This window comes from Oncorhynchus tshawytscha, unplaced genomic scaffold (assembly GCF_018296145.1).
Source record: "Oncorhynchus tshawytscha isolate Ot180627B unplaced genomic scaffold, Otsh_v2.0 Un_scaffold_339_pilon_pilon, whole genome shotgun sequence".
Classification (NCBI taxonomy): domain Eukaryota; kingdom Metazoa; phylum Chordata; class Actinopteri; order Salmoniformes; family Salmonidae; genus Oncorhynchus; species Oncorhynchus tshawytscha.
Genome location: NW_024609815.1, coordinates 57,501 through 75,567, shown reverse-complemented (window position 1 = coordinate 75,567; position 18,067 = coordinate 57,501). Strand labels below are relative to the sequence as shown.

General features: G+C 49.0%; 1 protein-coding gene across 2 annotated transcripts in view; it reads left to right on the top strand.

The window, feature by feature from the left end:
- The first annotated feature begins 28 nt into the window (after positions 1-28).
- LOC121846012 (serine/threonine-protein phosphatase 2A regulatory subunit B'' subunit alpha-like) overlaps positions 29-18,067 on the top strand; it is a 28,765-nt gene continuing 10,726 nt past the window's right edge. Inside the window, exons 1-6 of one of the 2 annotated variants that reach the window (XM_042318750.1) lie at positions 29-1,193; positions 1,298-1,896; positions 16,097-16,390; positions 16,529-16,632; positions 17,028-17,130; positions 18,028-18,067. The exon at positions 18,028-18,067 is cut by the window's right edge and continues 35 nt beyond it. In XM_042318750.1, the coding sequence (XP_042174684.1) occupies positions 29-1,193; positions 1,298-1,896; positions 16,097-16,390; positions 16,529-16,632; positions 17,028-17,130; positions 18,028-18,067 (2,305 nt within the window). Of the gene's footprint in view, positions 1,194-1,297; positions 1,897-13,185; positions 14,827-16,096; positions 16,391-16,528; positions 16,633-17,027; positions 17,131-18,027 lie in introns of those variants that run through there. The other variant, XM_042318751.1, reaches the window with a different exon arrangement.

Genomic DNA, 18,067 nt, shown 5'->3' with positions numbered 1-18,067 from the left:
GTTGGCCGAGCTGGTTAGTAGTCTCCATATGCTGCAGCAAGCTGCTGTCCCCTTCTCACCCATATTTGGTAATGATCAACCGCCACGGTATGAGGACGTTGTTCAGAACCCTCCTTTACCCAAGAGCAGGGATATACTGCCACCCTCGTCACTCGCTCCAGACTCTTCTCTCTCTTTGTCCACTACGCCTGAGACAGCAGGGAGACATAAGGTTCAGACCAACGGGCTGCAGCACACACACACTCTGTCACACACACACTCTCTCTCACCGCACACACACACGTTGTCTGTTTCTACCCCTCCATCCCAGACACACACACCTTCATCGCAAATGCACACTCCGTCAGCGCGCACACACACTCCGTCCATCTCCCCCATGGAGGCTCTCTTCATTGAGGAGGATGCAGACCTGGGAAGGGGGCTGAACAGGGCTTCCAGACACACACACTCACACACCCCGACCAGAAGCCTCACACACACTCACAGTCGGAACGGGACAGCTTTTAGTCCACACACACCCCCCAGCTCCGCGCACACACACCTCAGCCCCAATCTGTCACACGTACACGTTACACACACACTCCAGTCTGCTGGTGAAGACCTCACCTGCCCCCCAACCTCCGAACACACCCCTCCTGTCACTCATAGAGACGACGACATCGACAGGCTTCTGATGGACTTGGAGTGTCTGTCGCAGAGCATGGGTCGGGAGAGAGACCGAGTCAGAGAGGGAGAGAGAGAAAGAGAGGCGGAGCCCCCTCTCCCCATTAAGACCAGACAGAGGGGGACAGGACAGGGGAACACCTCCCCACAAACCCAACCCTGTCTCCAGACACAAACCCAAATCAACCCCCAGGCTCAAAGGCCTGTTCCTGTTAGCCACCTAACCGCTAACGCCCAGGCCACTAGGTCGACCCCCAGCTCGCCTGCTCCTCTCCTCCAGGCAGAGGGCAGCATGGTGGGGCTGGGAGATGAGGAGGACGGGGCCCTGCTGCTGAGGATCCTGGAGAGCATTGAGAGCTTTGCCCAGGAACTGGTGGACTCTGGGGGTAGTCCTGGGAACACTGGGAAGACTGGGACTCAGAGCAAAGAGAAGGAGGTGATGAGACTCCTACAGGACACTCTGGCTACTGCAGCCAAGACTGACACTCTGACGCAGGCCAAACTACCTGGATCTCCACCAGCCTGGCAAGGTGACTGTCCGTGTCCATCTATTCCTATTTACGGTATTGTGTATATGTTGCACGGTTCTTCGTTCTATGTATGTATGTGAACTGAACTGTGCCTTTACCTACAGATGGACCTGTACATGTGTCTGCCTCCACACCAACACCTGCACCCAGACTTACAGATGGACCTGTTCCTACGGCCCTACCTGTCTCTACAGCTCCCACACCTGTCCCTGCCCCTATCCCCACAACCCTAGCAGAGTCTGTCTCTACAGCTCCCACACCTGTCCCTGTCCTTGTCCCTGTCCCTGTCCCCACAACCCTAGCAGAGTCTGTCGCCACAGACCAAGTTACACCTTCTACCCTACCCACACCTGTTCCACCACCAGCAGTCGTACCCACACCTGTTCCACCACCTACAGTCGTACCCACACCTGTTCCACCACCTACAGTCGTATCCACACCTTCAGAAGCAGCCGCTGGACGTGAACATCCACCTGTAGCTGACCTGACAGCTGTACTTACCACCACGGCCACCCCTCCACCGGCTGTAACACCTGTCCCCTCCCCTGTCCCGCCCCCTACACCCACACCTGGAGAGGCACCTGTTGCAACCATCGCTGCTCCTCCTGTTGCCGTGAGACACCCGGTTGCCCCTAGCAATGTGGTTGCCCTGAGAGACATCGGCTCGACACTGCTCATCCAGCAGACGCCTGAGGTGATCAGAGTGAGTACCACTGAGCGCCGTCCGTGCGTGCGTGTGTGTGTGTGCGTGCGTGTGTGTGTGTGTGTGTGCGTGTGTGTGTGCGTGTCAGGCTGTCAGACATCTATTAGTCAGGTCTACCTGCCTCTTCCTCTGACACTATTGCTGCTGAAGAAGACTACTTTCTCGGTGTTCTAGTTAAGAGATGTATTGCTGGTTGGATATGTGTATATGTTCTAGACTAGAGGTCGACCGATTATGATTTTTCAACACCGATACTGATTATTGGAGGACCAAAAAAAAGCCGATACCGATTAATCGGACAATTTTTAAAAATGTATTTGTAATAATGACAATTACAACAATACTAAATTAACACTTATTTGAACTTAATATAATACATCACTAAAATCAATTTAGCCTCAAATAAATAATGAAACATGTTCAATTTGGTTTAAATAATTCAAAAACAAAGTGTTGGAGAAGAAAGTAAAAGTGCAATATGTGCCATGTAAGAAAGCTAACGTTTAAGTTCCTTGCTCAGAACATGAGAACATATGAAAGCTGGTGGTTCCTTTTAACACGAGTCTTCAATATTTCCAGGTAAGAAGTTTTAGGTTGTAGTTATTATAGGAATTATAGGACTATTTCTCTCTATACCATTTGTATTTCATTAACTTTTGACTATTGGATGTTCTTATAGGCACTTTAGTATTACCAGTGTAAAAGTATAGCTTCCGTCCCTGTCCTTGCCCCTACCTGGGCTCGAACCAGCGACACAACGACAACAGCCACCCTCGAAGCAGCGTTACCCATGCAGAGCAAGGGGAACAACTACTCCAAGTCTCAGAGCGAGTGACGTTTGAAACGCTAGCTAGCTATTTCACATCGGTTACACCAGCCTCATCTCGGGAGTTGATAGGCGTGAAGTCATCAACAGCTGCTGGCAAAACGCACGAAAGTGCTGTTTGAATGAATGCTTACGAGCCTGCTCTTGCCTACCATCGCTCAGTCAGACTGCTCAGTCAGACTGCTCTATCAAATCATAGACTTAGTTATAACATGATAACACACAGAAATATGAGCCTTAGGTCATTAATATGGTCGAATCTGGAAACTATCATCTCGAAAACAAGACATTTATTCTTTCAGTGAAATACGGAACCGTTCCGTATTTTATCTAACGGGTGGCATCCATAAGTCTAAATATTCCTGTTACATTGCACCACCTTCAATGTTATGTCATAATTACGTAAAATTCTGGCAAATTAGGAGGCCAAAACTGTTGCATATACACTGACTCTGCGTGCAATGAACACAAGGGAAGTGACACAATTTCACCTGGTTAATGATGCCTGCTAACCTGGATTTCTTTCAGTTAAATATGCAGCTTTAAAAATATATACTTCTGTGTATTGATTTTAAGAAATGCATTGATGTTCATGGTTAGGTACACATTGGAGCAACGATACACACCGCATCGATTGTATGCAACGCAGGACACGCTAGATAAACAAGTAATATCATCAACCATGTGTAGTTAACTAGTGATTATGATTGATTGTTTTTTATAAGATATGTTTAATGCTAGCTAGCAACTTACCTTGGCTTCTTACTGCATTCGCGCAGGCAGTCTCCCCGTGGAGTGCAATGAGACGCATGTGGTTAGAGTGTTGGACTAGTTAACTGTAAGGTTGCAAGATTGAATCCCCCGAGCTGACAAGGTAAAAAACCTGTCGTTCTGCCCCTGAACGAGGCAGTTAACCTGCACTGTTCCTAGGCCGTCATTGAAAAATAAGAATGTGTTCTTAACTGACTTGCCTAGTTAAATAAAGATTAAATAAAGGTGTACAAAAAATCAGTGTCCAAAAATACCCATTTCAAATTGTTATGAAAACTTGAAATCGGCCCTAATTAATCGGCCATTCCGATTAATCGGTCGACCTCTAGTTGAGAGATGCATTGCTGGTTGGATATGTGTATATGTTCTAGCTGAGAGAGAGAGAGAAATAGATTTTGGGAGGCAGAGAGAGAGGGAGGCAGAGACAGAAAGGGAGGCAGAGAGAGGCAGAGAGAGAGCGAGAGAGAGGCAGAGAGAGAGGGAGAGAGGCAGAGAGAGAGGGAGAGGCATAGAGAGAGGAAGAGGCAGAGACAGAAAGGGAGGCAGAGAGAGAGAGAGGCAGAGAGAGAGAGAGGCAGAGAGAGAGGGAGAGGCAGAGAGAGAGAGAGAGAGAGAGAGGGAGAGGTGGAGACAAAGTGGTGGCCAGCTCTCTCCTCTCCTCTGGAATGTTTGGGGTAATTTAGGGTTTTGTGCTGGTAATGTCATAAATACAGTGCCTTCAGAAAGTATTCACACCCCTTGACTTATTCCACATTTTGTTGTGTTACAGCCTGAATTTGAAATGCATCAAATAGATTTTCTGTTCACCCATCTCACCCACACACAATACCACATAATGACAAAGTGAAACATTTTAGCATATTTATTGTAAATGAAATACAGAAATACCTAATTGACATAAGTATTCACACCAATACCTGTTGGAATCACCTTCGGCAGTGATTATAGCAGTGAGTCTTTCTGGGTAAGTCTCTGAGAGCTTTGTACACCTAAGCTAGATGCCCTCAATCTCACACAAATCATCAAGGAACCCACCAGGTACAACCCTAAATCTGTAAACAAGGGCACCCTCATAGACATCATCCTGACCAACTGGCCCTCCAAATATACCTCCGCTGTCTTCAACCAGGATCTCAGCGATCACTGCCTCATTGCCTGTATCCGCTACGGAGCCGCAGTCAAACGACCACCCCTCATCACTGTCAAACGCTCCCTAAAACACTTCTGTGAGCAGGCCTTTCTAATCGACCTAGCCCGGGTATCCTGGAAGGACATTGACCTCATCCCGTCAGTTGAGGATGCCTGGTCATTCTTTAAAAGTAACTTCCTCACCATTTTAGATAAGCATGCTCCGTTCAAAAAATGCAGAACTAAGAACAGATATAGCCCTTGGTTCACTCCAGACCTGACTGCCCTCGACCAGCACAAAAACATCCTGTGGCGGACTGCAATAGCATCGAATAGTCCCCGCGATATACAACTGTTCAGGGAAGTCAGGAACCAATACACGCAGTCAGTCAGGAAAGCTAAGGCCAGCTTCTTCAGGCAGAAGTTTGCATCCTGTAGCTCCAACTCCAAAATGTTCTGGGACACTGTGAAGTCCATGGAGAACAAGAGCACCTCCTCCCAGCTGCCCACTGCACTGAGGCTAGATAACACGATCACCACCGATAAACCCATGATTATCGAAAACTTCAACAAGCATTTCTCAACGGCTGGCCATGCCTTCCGCCTGGCTACTCCAACCTCGGCCAACAGCTCCGCCCCCCCCGCAGCTACTCGCCCAAGCCTCTCCAGGTTCTCCTTTACCCAAATCCAGATAGCAGATGTTCTGAAAGAGCTGCAAAACCTGGACCCGTACAAATCAGCTGGGCTTGACAATCTGGACCCTCTATTTCTGAAACTAACCGCCGCCATTGTTGCAACCCCTATTACCAGCCTGTTCAACCTCTCTTTCATATCGTCTGAGATCCCCAAGGATTGAAAGCTGCCGCAGTCATCCCCCTCTTCAAAGGGGGAGACACCCTGGACCCAAACTGTTACAGACCTATATCCATCCTGCCCTGCCTATCTAAGGTCTTCGAAAGCCAAGTCAACAAACAGGTCACTGACCATCTCGAATCCCACCGTACCTTCTCCGCTGTGCAATCTGGTTTCCGAGCCGGACACGGGTGCACCTCAGCCACGCTCAAGGTACTAAACGATATCATAACCGCCATCGATAAAAGACAGTACTGTGCAGCCATCTTCATCGACCTTGCCAAGGCTTTCGACTCTGTCAATCACCATATCCTTATCGGCAGACTCAGTAGCCTCGGTTTTTCGGATGACTGCCTTGCCTGGTTCACCAATTACTTTGCAGACAGAGTTCAGTGTGTCAAATCGGAGGGCATGCTGTCCGGTCCTCTGGCAGTCTCTATGGGGGCGCCACAGGGTTCAATCCTCGGGCCGACTCTTTTCTCTGTATATATCAATGATGTTGCTCTTGCTGCGGGCGATTCCCTGATCCACCTCTATGCAGACGACACCATTATATATACTTCCGGCCCGTCCTTGGACACTGTGCTATCTAACCTCCAAACGAGCTTCAATGCCATTCAACACTCCTTCCGTGGCCTCCAACTGCTCTTACACGCTAGTAAAACCAAATGCATGCTTTTCAACCGTTCGCTGCCTGCACCCGCACGCCTGACCAGCATCACCACCCTGGATGGTTCCGACCTTGAATATGTGGACATCTATAAGTACCTAGGTGTCTGGCTAGACTGTAAACTCTCCTTCCAGACTCATATCAAACATCTCCAATCGAAAATCAAATCAAGAGTCGGCTTTCTATTCCGCAACAAAGCCTCCTTCACTCACGCTGCCAAACTTACCCTAGTAAAACTGACTATCCTACCGATCCTCGACTTCGGCGATGTCATCTACAAAATTGCTTCCAACACTCTACTCAGCAAACTGGATGCAGTTTATCACAGTGCCATCCATTTTGTCACTAAAGCACCTTATACCACCCACCACTGCGACTTGTATGTTCTAGTCGGCTGGCCCTCGCTACATATTTGTCGCCAGACCCACTGGCTCCAGGTCATCTACAAGTCCATGCTAGGTAAAGCTCCGCCTTATCTCAGTTCACTGGTCACGATGGCAACACCCACCCGTAGCACGCGCTCCAGCAGGTGAATCTCACTGATCATCCCTAAAGCCAACACCGCCTTTCGTTCCAGTTCTCTGCTGCCTGTGACTGGAACGAATTGCAAAAATCCCTGAAGTTGGAGACTTTTATCTCCCTCACCAACTTCAAACATCTGCTAACCGATTGCTGCAGCTGTACATAGTTTATCGGTAAATAGCCCACCCATTTTTACCTACCTCATCCCCATACTGTTTTTATTTATTTACTTTTCTGCTCTTTTGTACACCAATATCTCTCCCTGTACATGACCATCTGATCATTTATCACTCCAGTGTTAATCTGCAAAATTGTAATTATTCGCCTACCTCCTCATGCCTTTTGCACACAATGTATATAGACTCCCCTTTTTTTTCTCTACTGTGTTATTGACTTGTTAATTGTTTACTCCATGTGTAACTCTGTGTTGTCTGTTCACACTGCTATGCTTTGGCCAGGTCGCAGTTGCAAATGAGAACTTGTTCTCAACTAGCCTACCTGGTTAAATAAAGGTGAAATAAAAAATAAAAATAAACACCTGGATTGTACAATATTTTCACATTTATTATTTTTTAAATTCTTCAAGCTCTGTCAAGTTGGTTGATGATCATTGCTAGACAGACGTTTTCAGGTCTGGCCATAGATTTTCACGCCGATTTTAAGTCATAACTTTAACTAGGCCACTCCGATACATTCAATACCGTCTTGGTAAACAACTCTAGTGTAGATTTGGCCTTGTGTTTTAGGTTATTGTCCTGCTGAAAGGTGAATTTGTCTTCCGGTATCTGTTGGAAAGCAGACTGAACCAGATTTTCCTCTCGGATTTTGCCAGTGCTTAGATATATTCCATTTCCTTTTTAAATGTATCCTGATAATAACAACCCATAATATGATGCACTCACCACCATTCTTGAAAATATGAAGAGTGATACTCAGTGATGTGTTGTGTTGGATTTGCTCAAACATAACTTTGTCCTGAATACAAATCTTTCATTTCTTTGCCACATTTTTACAGTTTTACTTCATTTAGTTCCGTGTTGCAAACAGGATGCATGTTTTGGAATATTTGTTTTCTGTACAGACATCCTTCTTTTCCCTCTGTCCTTTAGGTTAGTATTGTGGAGTAACTACAATGTTGTTGATCCATCCTCAGTTTTCTCCTATCACAGCCATTAAACTCTGTAACTGTTTTAAAGTCACCATTGGCCTCATGGTGAAATCACTGAACAGGTTCCTTCCTCTACAGCCTCTGAGTGACTTTCATGTTTAATTCATTTGTCAAAATGTCTAAAAACATCATTCCACTTTGACATTATGGGGTATTGTGTTTAGACCAGTGACACAACATCTCAATTGAATCCATTTGAAACTCTGTCTGTAACACAACAACATGTGGAGAAAGTCAAGGGGTGTGAACACTTCCTGGAGGCCCTGTATGTGGCCTACATATCAACATGGAGTAAGGTTACACAGCATGGTCAATCAACAGACAGGAGAGGTCGACGGAAAGAGAGAAGGAGGGATGACAAGGAGATAGAGAGAGAGAGAGGAATGTAGATGAAGTGGTCCACTCACAGGCTCTCCTCTCTGATTGGTTGAAGTGTTATTTTGGGACCAGTCTCTGTTGTTGCAGTGTCACAGGCAGAATGTGTGTGTGTGTGTGAGGTGCTGATTGGAGCACAGCGGGAGAGGGTGGGGGCTGTTGGCATTGGGAATGTTAATGGTGTTGTTACCAAGTACACACATACATACACACACACACACACACACACACACACACACACCAGGCTGACAGATAGAGGTGTGATGGGGACCTAAATCTGTCTACTACGGCATCCTGCTAACAGACTCACTGTCGCCACAGTGTAAACGGACCTGTGTGTGTGAGCGTGTGTTTGTGTGTGTGTCAGTGTAAACGGACCCTGTGTGTGTGAGCGTGTGTTTGTGTGTGTGTCAGTGTAAACGGACCCTGTGTGTGTGTCTGTCGCCACAGTGTAAACGGACCCTGTGTGTGTGTCTGTCGCCACAGTGTAAACGGACTCTGTGTGTGTGTCTGTCGCCACAGTGTAAACGGACCCTGTGTGTGTGTCTGTCGCCACAGTGTAAACGGACTCTGTGTGTGTGTCTGTCGCCACAGTGTAAACGGACCTGTGTGTGTGTGTGTGAGCGTGTGTTTGTGTGTGTGTCTGTCGCCACAGTGTAAACGGACCTGTGTGTGTGTGTGTGTGTGTGAGCGTGTGTTTGTGTGTGTGTGTGTGTGTGTGTGTGTGTGTGTGTGTGTGTCTGTCTGTCGCCACAGTGTAAACGGACCCTGTGTGTGTGTCTGTCGCCAAAGGGTAGGCTGACCCATTGCTACTGTTTGGTCACAGCTGAGTTTAGGAATAGCTTTGTGTGTGTGTGTGTGTGTGTGTGTGTGTGTGTGTGTGTGTGTGTGTGTGTGTGTGTGTGTCTGCTGACAGAGTAATATAGGCCTTTCTGCACCTGTCAGAGTGTTCCCATTAATCACCATGGAGACCAGGATGCCAGGCCAGATAAATCCAAGGCCAGGCACGCCAGTCGAACGCAGAGCAGAGAGCAAGACAAGACTAGCAGACAGACAGCAGAGAGCAGACTAGCCATTTGGAGCCCAGAACAGAAATGAGGTATAGCCAACCCTCCTCCTACCCTTCTACAGTGACTGCATTTCAAATGGCACCCTATTCCTTTGACCAGGGCCCTAGGCACTAGGGTGCCATTCGGGACGAAGCCAGGCTTTGGGTTTTAAATTCCCCATGGGGGAGTGAATGAGTGGCCAAGTTACTGAGGAGAGGTCGACAAGACGAATGGAGGGGTAAACAGCAGGGGTTGTTGTCTTGGGGTCAGTACTCAATGACATCACCTCCTGAATGCTTCCACAGGAAATGAGGTCACAGCAGGAAGCTCAGCCAAGTGGTGAGAGAAACCCCCTCCCCCACTTTCCCTCTACTTCCCTCTCTAACACACAAATACACACACACAGACACACCTTGGACTCATGGAGTCAGTGTTTCTGTGTGTAAGGAGTTTCCAACACTGACAATAGCCTCCAAGGTTAGCCACACACACACACACGTAGCCTCCAGTCCCATGGTGACATCATACACCACTCCCAGTGCAGGCTGGGATATTGTCCAAACAATACCCCCCACACACACACACAGAGAGAGAGAGAGAGAGAGAGAGAGAGAGAGAGAGAGAGAGAGAGAGAGAGAGAGAGAGAGAGAGAGAGAGAGAGAGAGATCTGCAGACTACACTTGATGCCATCACATTCCTCTGCACACACTGCACACTCTATGCACTCTCTGCACACTCTTATAACTGAGGTCACCTTAGTAACCATTCTAGTAACCATTCTGTATACACAACTTCCCACATTTGTAATGTGTGTGTGTGTGTGACCTGCAGCTCTCTGCTGCCATGTCGTTTCTGCTGTTAACACACAGAGTTAAACAGGAGACATTCACCAGGGGCGACTTCATCCTCCTCCTGATTCATCTAGGAGCTCTGCCTCCATCTGTTGGAGGAGAGGGGTACTGCAGTACAAGAGGTCTCCTGGAGGAGAGGGGTACTGCAGTACAAGAGGTCTCCTGGAGGAGAGGGGTACTGCAGTACAAGAGGTCTCCTGGAGGAGAGGGGTACTGCAGTACAAGAGGTCTCCTGGAGGAGAGGGGTACTGCAGTACAAGAGGTCTCCTGGAGGAGAGGGGTACTGCAGTACAAGAGGTCTCCTGGAGGAGAGGGGTACTGCAGTACAAGAGAGAGAGAGGGAGGCAGAGACAGAGAGAGAGAGAGACAGAGAGAGAGAAAGAGAGAGAGAAATAGAGAAAGAGAGAGAGAAATAGAGAAAGAGAGAAAGAGAGAGTGTGAGAAAGAGAGAGAAAGAGAGTATATATATCTTACAGTGCACTCTGACAGGTTTCTGAAATAGTCTGTGTTATGTGTTAACCACTGGGTCTGGTCAGCTTCCAACTCAGACGCATAGTGCCCTGTTGTCTGTGGATGTGTGTGTGTGTGTGTGTGTGTGTGTGTGTGCGTGTGTGTTGGGCGAGGAAGTGATTCTGGGAATAGAGCAGAGATGTGAACTGTGTTTCCTCGTTGTTGGCACGGTCACCCTGCGAACATTCCGACCGATGCAGCCAATCCAAGCCAAGGGTCGTTACCACGGAGATGGCATTTGGCATGCCTATTTTCAAGTGTATGTGTGTGTGTGAAGTCTGCCTAGTTCCTGCAGCAGAAATAAGCCTATAGAGTGACACTGGCAGTTCATTCTATGGCACTTTCATAAATGTTGCTGTGAAAACAAATATCCAACTGTTGTTGATTTGAGTGTACAAGCCAGTCCAACTTAATTATAACACTCTTCTTACGCCACACGTCAATGACAAAGTACTTCCAGCTTTAGTACATGTGTTGAAGGTTTACTGACCTTTCTCTGAAATATTGCTGTAATTTCACATAATGGTTCCACTTTGAAAGAATAACAATTTATAGGCTTTAGTAATTGTTTATTTAAAAGTGAAGGAAGGGAGGGGGGGAAGGGGAGGGGAGGAGAGGGAGGGAGAGGGGGAAGGGAAGGAGAGGGAGGAGAGGAGAGGGAGAGGGGAAGAGGGGAGAGAGGGGAGAGGAGGAGAGGAGAGAAGGGGGAGAGGAGGAGAGGGGAGAGGAGGGGGAGGAGAGAAGGGGAGGAGAGGGGAGGGGATGAGAGGAGAGGGGATGAGAGGAGAGGGGAGGAGAGGGGAGGGGAGGAGAGAGGAGGGGGAGTAGTGGAGAGGGGAAGAGGGGAGGAGAGAGGAGGGAAGGAGAGGGAGAGGAGAGGGAAGGAGAGGGGAGGAGAGGGAGAGGGGAGAGGAGGGAAGGTGAGGAGAGGAGAGGAGAGGGAAGGAGGGGAGGAGAGGGGAGAAGAGGAGAGGAGGGGAGTAGTGGGGAGGGGAAGAGGGGAGGGGAGGAGAGAGGAGGGGAGTAGTGGAGAGGGGAGGAGAGAGGAGGGGAGTAGTGGAGAGGGGAAGAGAGGAGAGGGGGAGGAGATGAGAGGGGAGGAGAGGGGAGAGGAGGAGAGGGGAGAGGAGGGGAGAGGAGAGGGGAGGAGGAGAAGGGAGGGGAGGAGAGGGGAGGAGAGAGGAGGGGGAGGGGAGGAGAAAGGAGGGGGCGGAAAGCGATAAGAGGAGGGTAGAGGAAAAGGGGGGGCAGGAGAGGGAAGGACGAGGCCTAGGGCGGTCTATCGGACCAGTCTAAGCCGCTACCTCTGGTACCAATGCTGCATGGACTCAAATCCACTGCTATTTCAGCACTCTCTTTTCTCCTATTTTCTCTCTATTTCTGTACTGCCCCACTCTTTTACAAAAAGACGAAGGAAAAGAAGAGGTTAGGGGTGGAGAGAAGGAGGTAAGCGGAGGAGAGAAGGTAGTAAGCGGAGGAGAGAAGGAGGTAAGGGAAGAAGAGATGAGAGGAGAAGCCTGTCAGTTAGTCAGTGAAGAAAAGAGCACGCAGCTGGGTCAATGACATCTGTTCAGGGTCCGCCTACACACACACACTCACGCACGCACAGACACACTCATCTGCGCTTGTCTCTGAGATTTATGACTCACCAGGTGCAGGGGTGCTTTAGGAACAACCAACCCACGTTTTAGCTGTCACAAATAGCAGATAGCTTTTAGCATGATTCCACTGCCAGCACCGTTTAGCTACATACAGACGCTTTGAAAAATGCTAATGGTGGACCGAGCTACTAATAATAGCACTGAGCAGTTGCAACAGAAAACCACAACAAAGTCGTGTGAGCCACAGAATCATTGAGACAATGTGCATTGCAAATCATGCAGGCAAAGAGAGAGACTTACAGTGCTATTTACAAGTATTTGAACTTCTCCAGCTCTTGGAGGTGGCAGTGTGTGTGTGTGCGTGTGTGAGCGCGTTTGTGTGTGTGCGCACGCATGTGTGTGTGTGTGTGTGTGTGGAGAGGGAGAGCTGAAAACGCGCTCACACACACTCAGACACACACACACACACACACACACACACACACACTCACAGTGGGATTATTCACTTCATCTCCAGCGTGTCTGATGTTCCTGTCGTAACTCTCTCCCCTCCTGTCAGCTGTAGCGCTCTGTTCAGTTCTACTACCAACTGGTACGTGTGAACAATCCTCTCCTCCTCCTGCAGCGTTTAGTTCCAGCCCTGCTCTAACATACCTGATTCTGTTAGTCAGAGGTTCATCAGGACATTGATTAGCTGAATCAGGTGTGCTAGAGTAGGGCTGGAACAAAGCCCTGCACGCCCTGTAGCTCTGTAGTAAGAGGATTGGTCACCCCTGTTATAGATTGTGAGACTCTCCCCGTGCAGCCTTCTGGTCTACCTGTAACTACGCTGCACCTGGTGAGGCCAGTAGCCACAGATGTTTTACCATTTGGTTAGTAGACTGGGCACTGGTTGACAGGCTAGACATACAGTAGCACTGTAGACCAGCATTGAGGATTCTAGGTAATACACAGCCACGGCCACTAGATGGGGCTGAGCGATCCTCCAGTCCAGACTTCACTCAGAACATCCAGAATACTGTTGAGGCTAACTTTAGCCAGAGAGGCTAAGGGATGGGGGCAGGGGAGCGGGGATATGCAACACGACCAAAATCAAACCCCCTGCCCTACCCTTTCGCTCAGGACAGCCGGTGTGCTGTGTGTGTGTGTGTCGCAGCCAGACCTCGGCCTGTCTCATATTTCCCAGAGTTAGTCTCTCAGTTTGATTCTCAGAGCGACAGGCTACAGAAGGACTATACAGTAGAACCAGAGAACCACAGGGGAGACGGGAACTTTTATATCCCAGAGAGAAGCACTCTGTTGGGCCACGTATAGCCACCGGCTGGCCCGCCGCTATGGTTTTACAAGATACGCTAGGAGCTGACACACGGAAAATATCAGTGCACACACACGGATAAGCTACGGACTCAACCCTGAGAGAGAGAGAACATATAGGTGTGTCTGAGTGTGGGTCTACAGTATTTGTCAATATTAGAGAGTGTTTGTGTGGAAGTGAAGCAACAGGAAAGTTTGATTACGAAAGAGTGTGTGTGTGTGTGTGTGTGTGTGTGTAAGGCTAGCAGACATGGAGTGAGAACCAGCTAGCTGCAGGTGGACTCAGAACCGACTCAGAACTGTCCAGTTGGATCTTCGTTCAGTTTTTTCTTTTTCGATATATTCTGTTACTTTTTTCTTTTCCTCTGCTGGGTGTTCTTGTCTCCTTCAATCTGTTCTCCTGGATACGTGAATGGAATCATCCCTCATTCCGTTGGACAGAATGGAGAGAATAAAATACTTTGGAGAAACTAAATAGAAAGTTGGAATCCATTGCGTGGAGAGAGTGAACAACTGAAAAGAAGAGAGAATTATAGAGCTGTGGTCTGTAGATAGACTGTAGACTCCATGGAGCTGTTGGTTGTCTAGTAGTCCTGTCTGTAATTCTACACCAGGGCCGGTCTGCGGTTCATCTGTCTCTCAGGGGGTTTTGCTGCCCCCTCCAACACCAGCTGGGAATCTGAATGAACGTTGAACTTGAACCGCTACCTAAGAAACGGATGCAATAAAGTAATCATCGTCACCTTCATCCTCTCCTATCATCGTAATCTTCATCCTCTCCTATCAACGTCATCTTCATCCTCTCATTGTCCTCTTCATCCTCTCCTATCATCGTCACCTTCATCCTCTCCTATCAACGGCATCTTCATCCGCTCCTATCATCGTCATCTTCATCCTCTCCTATCAACGTCACCTTCCTTCATCCTCTCCTATCAACGTCATCTTCATCCTCTCATCGTCCTCTTCATCCTCTCCTATCAACGTCACCTTCATCCTCTCATCGTCATCTTCATCCTCTCCTATCAACGTCAACTTCATCCTCTCATATCATCATTTTCATCCTCTCCTCTCCTATCAACGTCACCTGCATCCTCTCATCTTCATCTTCATCCTCTCCTATCATCATCTTCATCCTCTCCTATCAACGTCATGTTTATCAAGGAGTCTAAAGAGACACTGCGGGGGGACCCTGATTTAAGATGTGAGCTAGCCTTCCTCTCCCGGGGCTGTGACTTCGTACTGCCCTCGCGCTTCAAGAAGAGAATCAAGACGTTCCAGCAACTGCAGGCGCAGGTTGGTAGTACTGGACTGGACTGGACTGGACTGATGCATTACACACACACACACACACACACACACACACACACACACACACACACACACACACACACACACACACACACACACACACCTCTGCAATAAACACACACCCACATGCACACACGTGTGCTAAAAACACACACATGCAGGTGTTAAACAGACACACACAAACACACTTTTTCTCACACCAATAACACAAATAAATGCTGGGGAAGACAAGCTATTCTGAGGCAGATACCAGAGTGTTATTTATAGTTCTGGGGGCAGGAATAGAGTGATAGAATGGATGAGTGCCGAGAGGAGACGGGGTGAGGGGCGGGGAGGGGGTGAGGGGCGGGGAGGGGGTGAGGGGGGGGAGGGGGTGAGGGGGGTGGGGAGGGGGTGAGGGGTGGGGAGGGGGTGAGGGGCGGGGAGGGGGCTGGTTCAGCTGTCCTACTTGATACTCACCCAGTACAGACGCTCAGCAGAGTGTATAGAGCCTGTAACTCAGACACCCAACACATTGCTGGAACCTTGTTTCATGGTGTTGAAACAGACTTATGTGATGTGCTACAGAGACATTTAGTTTTGGTACTGAAAGAATCATGCAGCAGTATTTCTCTCAGGTGGTTTGCATGTGGTAGACTGGTCACCTAGTCACAACAGATGTGTTTGTATAGGGTAGTCTACTCCTACATCGTTGTTCAGTACCATAGATGTTGTTGTCCATTGGGGAGATCTTATTCCACTGGTCCAGGCTGTTCAGGGGTTCGGGAAGGTCTTGTGCTTCTACATTTGGGAAGCTGAGGTACACTTGCAAATAAGACGAGGGACTGGCTAGTAAACTACTTGTAAGTGAGTTGGTCATTTGGAAAACAAGGAGAAAACCGATTGAGGAAGTGAACTCAATGGCTGCTGAGGCAGTGTTAGTGGTGCTGGTGGGGGGGTGTGTGAGTAGAGGGGAATTGGTATTGATTTGGTTATGTATGAAAGTTGAATTGTGCCAGTAAAGGTTGATTTTAAATCTCTCTCTCTCTCTCTCTCTCTCTCTCTTCTCTCTCTCTCCTCTCTCTCTCTCTCTCTCCTCTCTCTCTCTCTCCTCTCTCTCTCTCTCTCTCTCTCTCTCTCTCTCTCTCTCTCTCTCTCTCTCTCTCTCTCTCTCTCCTCTCTCTCTCTCTCTCTCTCTCTCTCTCTCTCTCTCTCTCTCTCTCTCTCTCTCTCTCTCTCTCTCTCTCTCTCTCTCTCTCTCTCTCTCTCTCTCTAGGTCCAGTCCAACAAGCAAGATAAGAAATCTGGCACCCCTCCTCCAGCCCCTCTCTCCCCACTCCCTCCGTTCCTCCCCCCACCGCTCCCCCTCTCCTCCCCCACTCCAGTCGTCCTCACCCCTCCTCCTCCCCCTCCTCCCCCTGCCCTCAACATTCCCCGCTTCTACTACCCTCGAGGGTTACCAGGGGCAACAAAAGTCAACCACGATGCGGCCATCACTGCCATAGAAACAGCCTTCACTGAGTTTGAGGAGGAGAAGGCTGATATTTACGAGATGGGCAAGATCGCTAAGGTAACACACACACACACACCAACACACACTACAATATGAAACGGGGTTGGGTGCTACACGTCGGTGGTGAAGAAGTACCTTTCTGTCAATAGTTTAGCTGTCCATCTCACTGCCTGTTGTGGGTGTATCTGTTTTCAGGCATGTGGCTGTCCTCTGTACTGGAAGGCAGCCATGTTTAACGGAGCAGGAGGAGAGAGGACCGGCTTTGTCTCTGTTCACTCCTTCATCGCTACCTGGAGAAAGTAAGAAACACTCCTCTCTCTCCTCTCCTCTCCTCTCCTCTCCTCTCCTCTCCTCTCCTCTCCTCTCCTCTCCTCTCCTCTCCTCTCCTCTCCTCTCCTCTCCTCTCCTCTCCTCTCCTCTCCTCTCCTGTCCTGTCCTGTCCTGTCCTGTCCTGTCCTGTCCTCTCCTCTCCTCTCCTCTCCTCTCCTCTCCTCTCCTCTCCTCTCCTCTCCTGTCCTCTCCTCTCCTCTCCTCTCCTCTCCTCTCCTCTCCTCTCCTAATTTGTATTTCTTTAATATTTGTCCTTTATCTTCCTCCCATTAAATTAGCATATCCTTCTGCTTTAATCATCTGAAATATTATTACATATGTTAACAATCTCTTTCTTTTTCTCTGTCTCTCTCTCCCCCCTCAGGTTGTTACATAGTTGCTATGACGATTCGTCTAAGTTTATCTACCTCCTGGCGAAGCCTGGCTGTTCCTACCTGGACCAGGAGGACTTCATACCTTTATTACAGGTGTGTGTACATCTTCATGCTAATCAATGGTGTGGTAGCAGAGGATGCCCAAACACAGGTCTCTCAGAAATGGTGTTATATTTCTCTCTCCCTCCCCCTCACTCCTTGTCTCTATCTCTCCCTCCCCTCACTCCCTCTCTCTCTCTCTCCCTCCCCTCACTCCCTCTCCTATCTCTCCCTCCCCTCACTCCCTCTCTCTATCTCTCCCTCCCCTCACTCCCTCTCTCTATCTCTCCCTCCCCTCACTCCCTCTCTCTATCTCTCCCTCCCCTCACTCCCTCTCTCTCTATCTCCCCCCCTCCCCTTGTCCTATCTTCCCTCCCCTCACTCCCTTTCTCTCTCTCCCTCCCCTCATCCCTCTCTCTATCTCTCCCTCCCCTCACTCCCTCTCTCTATCTCTCCCTCCCCTCACTCCCTCTCTCTATCTTTCCCTCTCTCTATCCCCCTCCCCTCACTCCCTCTCTCTATCTCTCCCTCCCTTACTCCCTTTCTCTATCTCTCCCTCACTCCCTCTCTCTATCTCTCCCTCCCCTCACTCCCTCTCTCTATCTTTCCCTCCCCTCACTCCCTCTCTCTATCTTTCCCTCCCCTTACTCCCTCTCTCTATCTCTCCCTCCCCTCCTCCCCTCTCTCTCTCTCTCCCCTCTCCCTTTCTCTATCTCTCCCTCCCCTCACTCCCTCTATCTCTCCTCCCCCTCATCTCCCTCTCTCTCTCTCTCTATCTCCCCCCCTCTCCCTCTATCTCTTTCTCTCTCTCTATCTCCCCTCTCTCCCTTTCTCTCTCTCTCTCTCTCCCTCCCTCTCTCTCTCTCTCTCTCTCTCTCTCTCTCTCTCTCTCTCTCTCTCTCTCTCTCTCTCTCTCCCTCACTCCCTCTCTCGCTCTCTCTCTGAGTGTAGGACATAGTGGACACTCACCCAGGACTGACGTTCTTGAAGG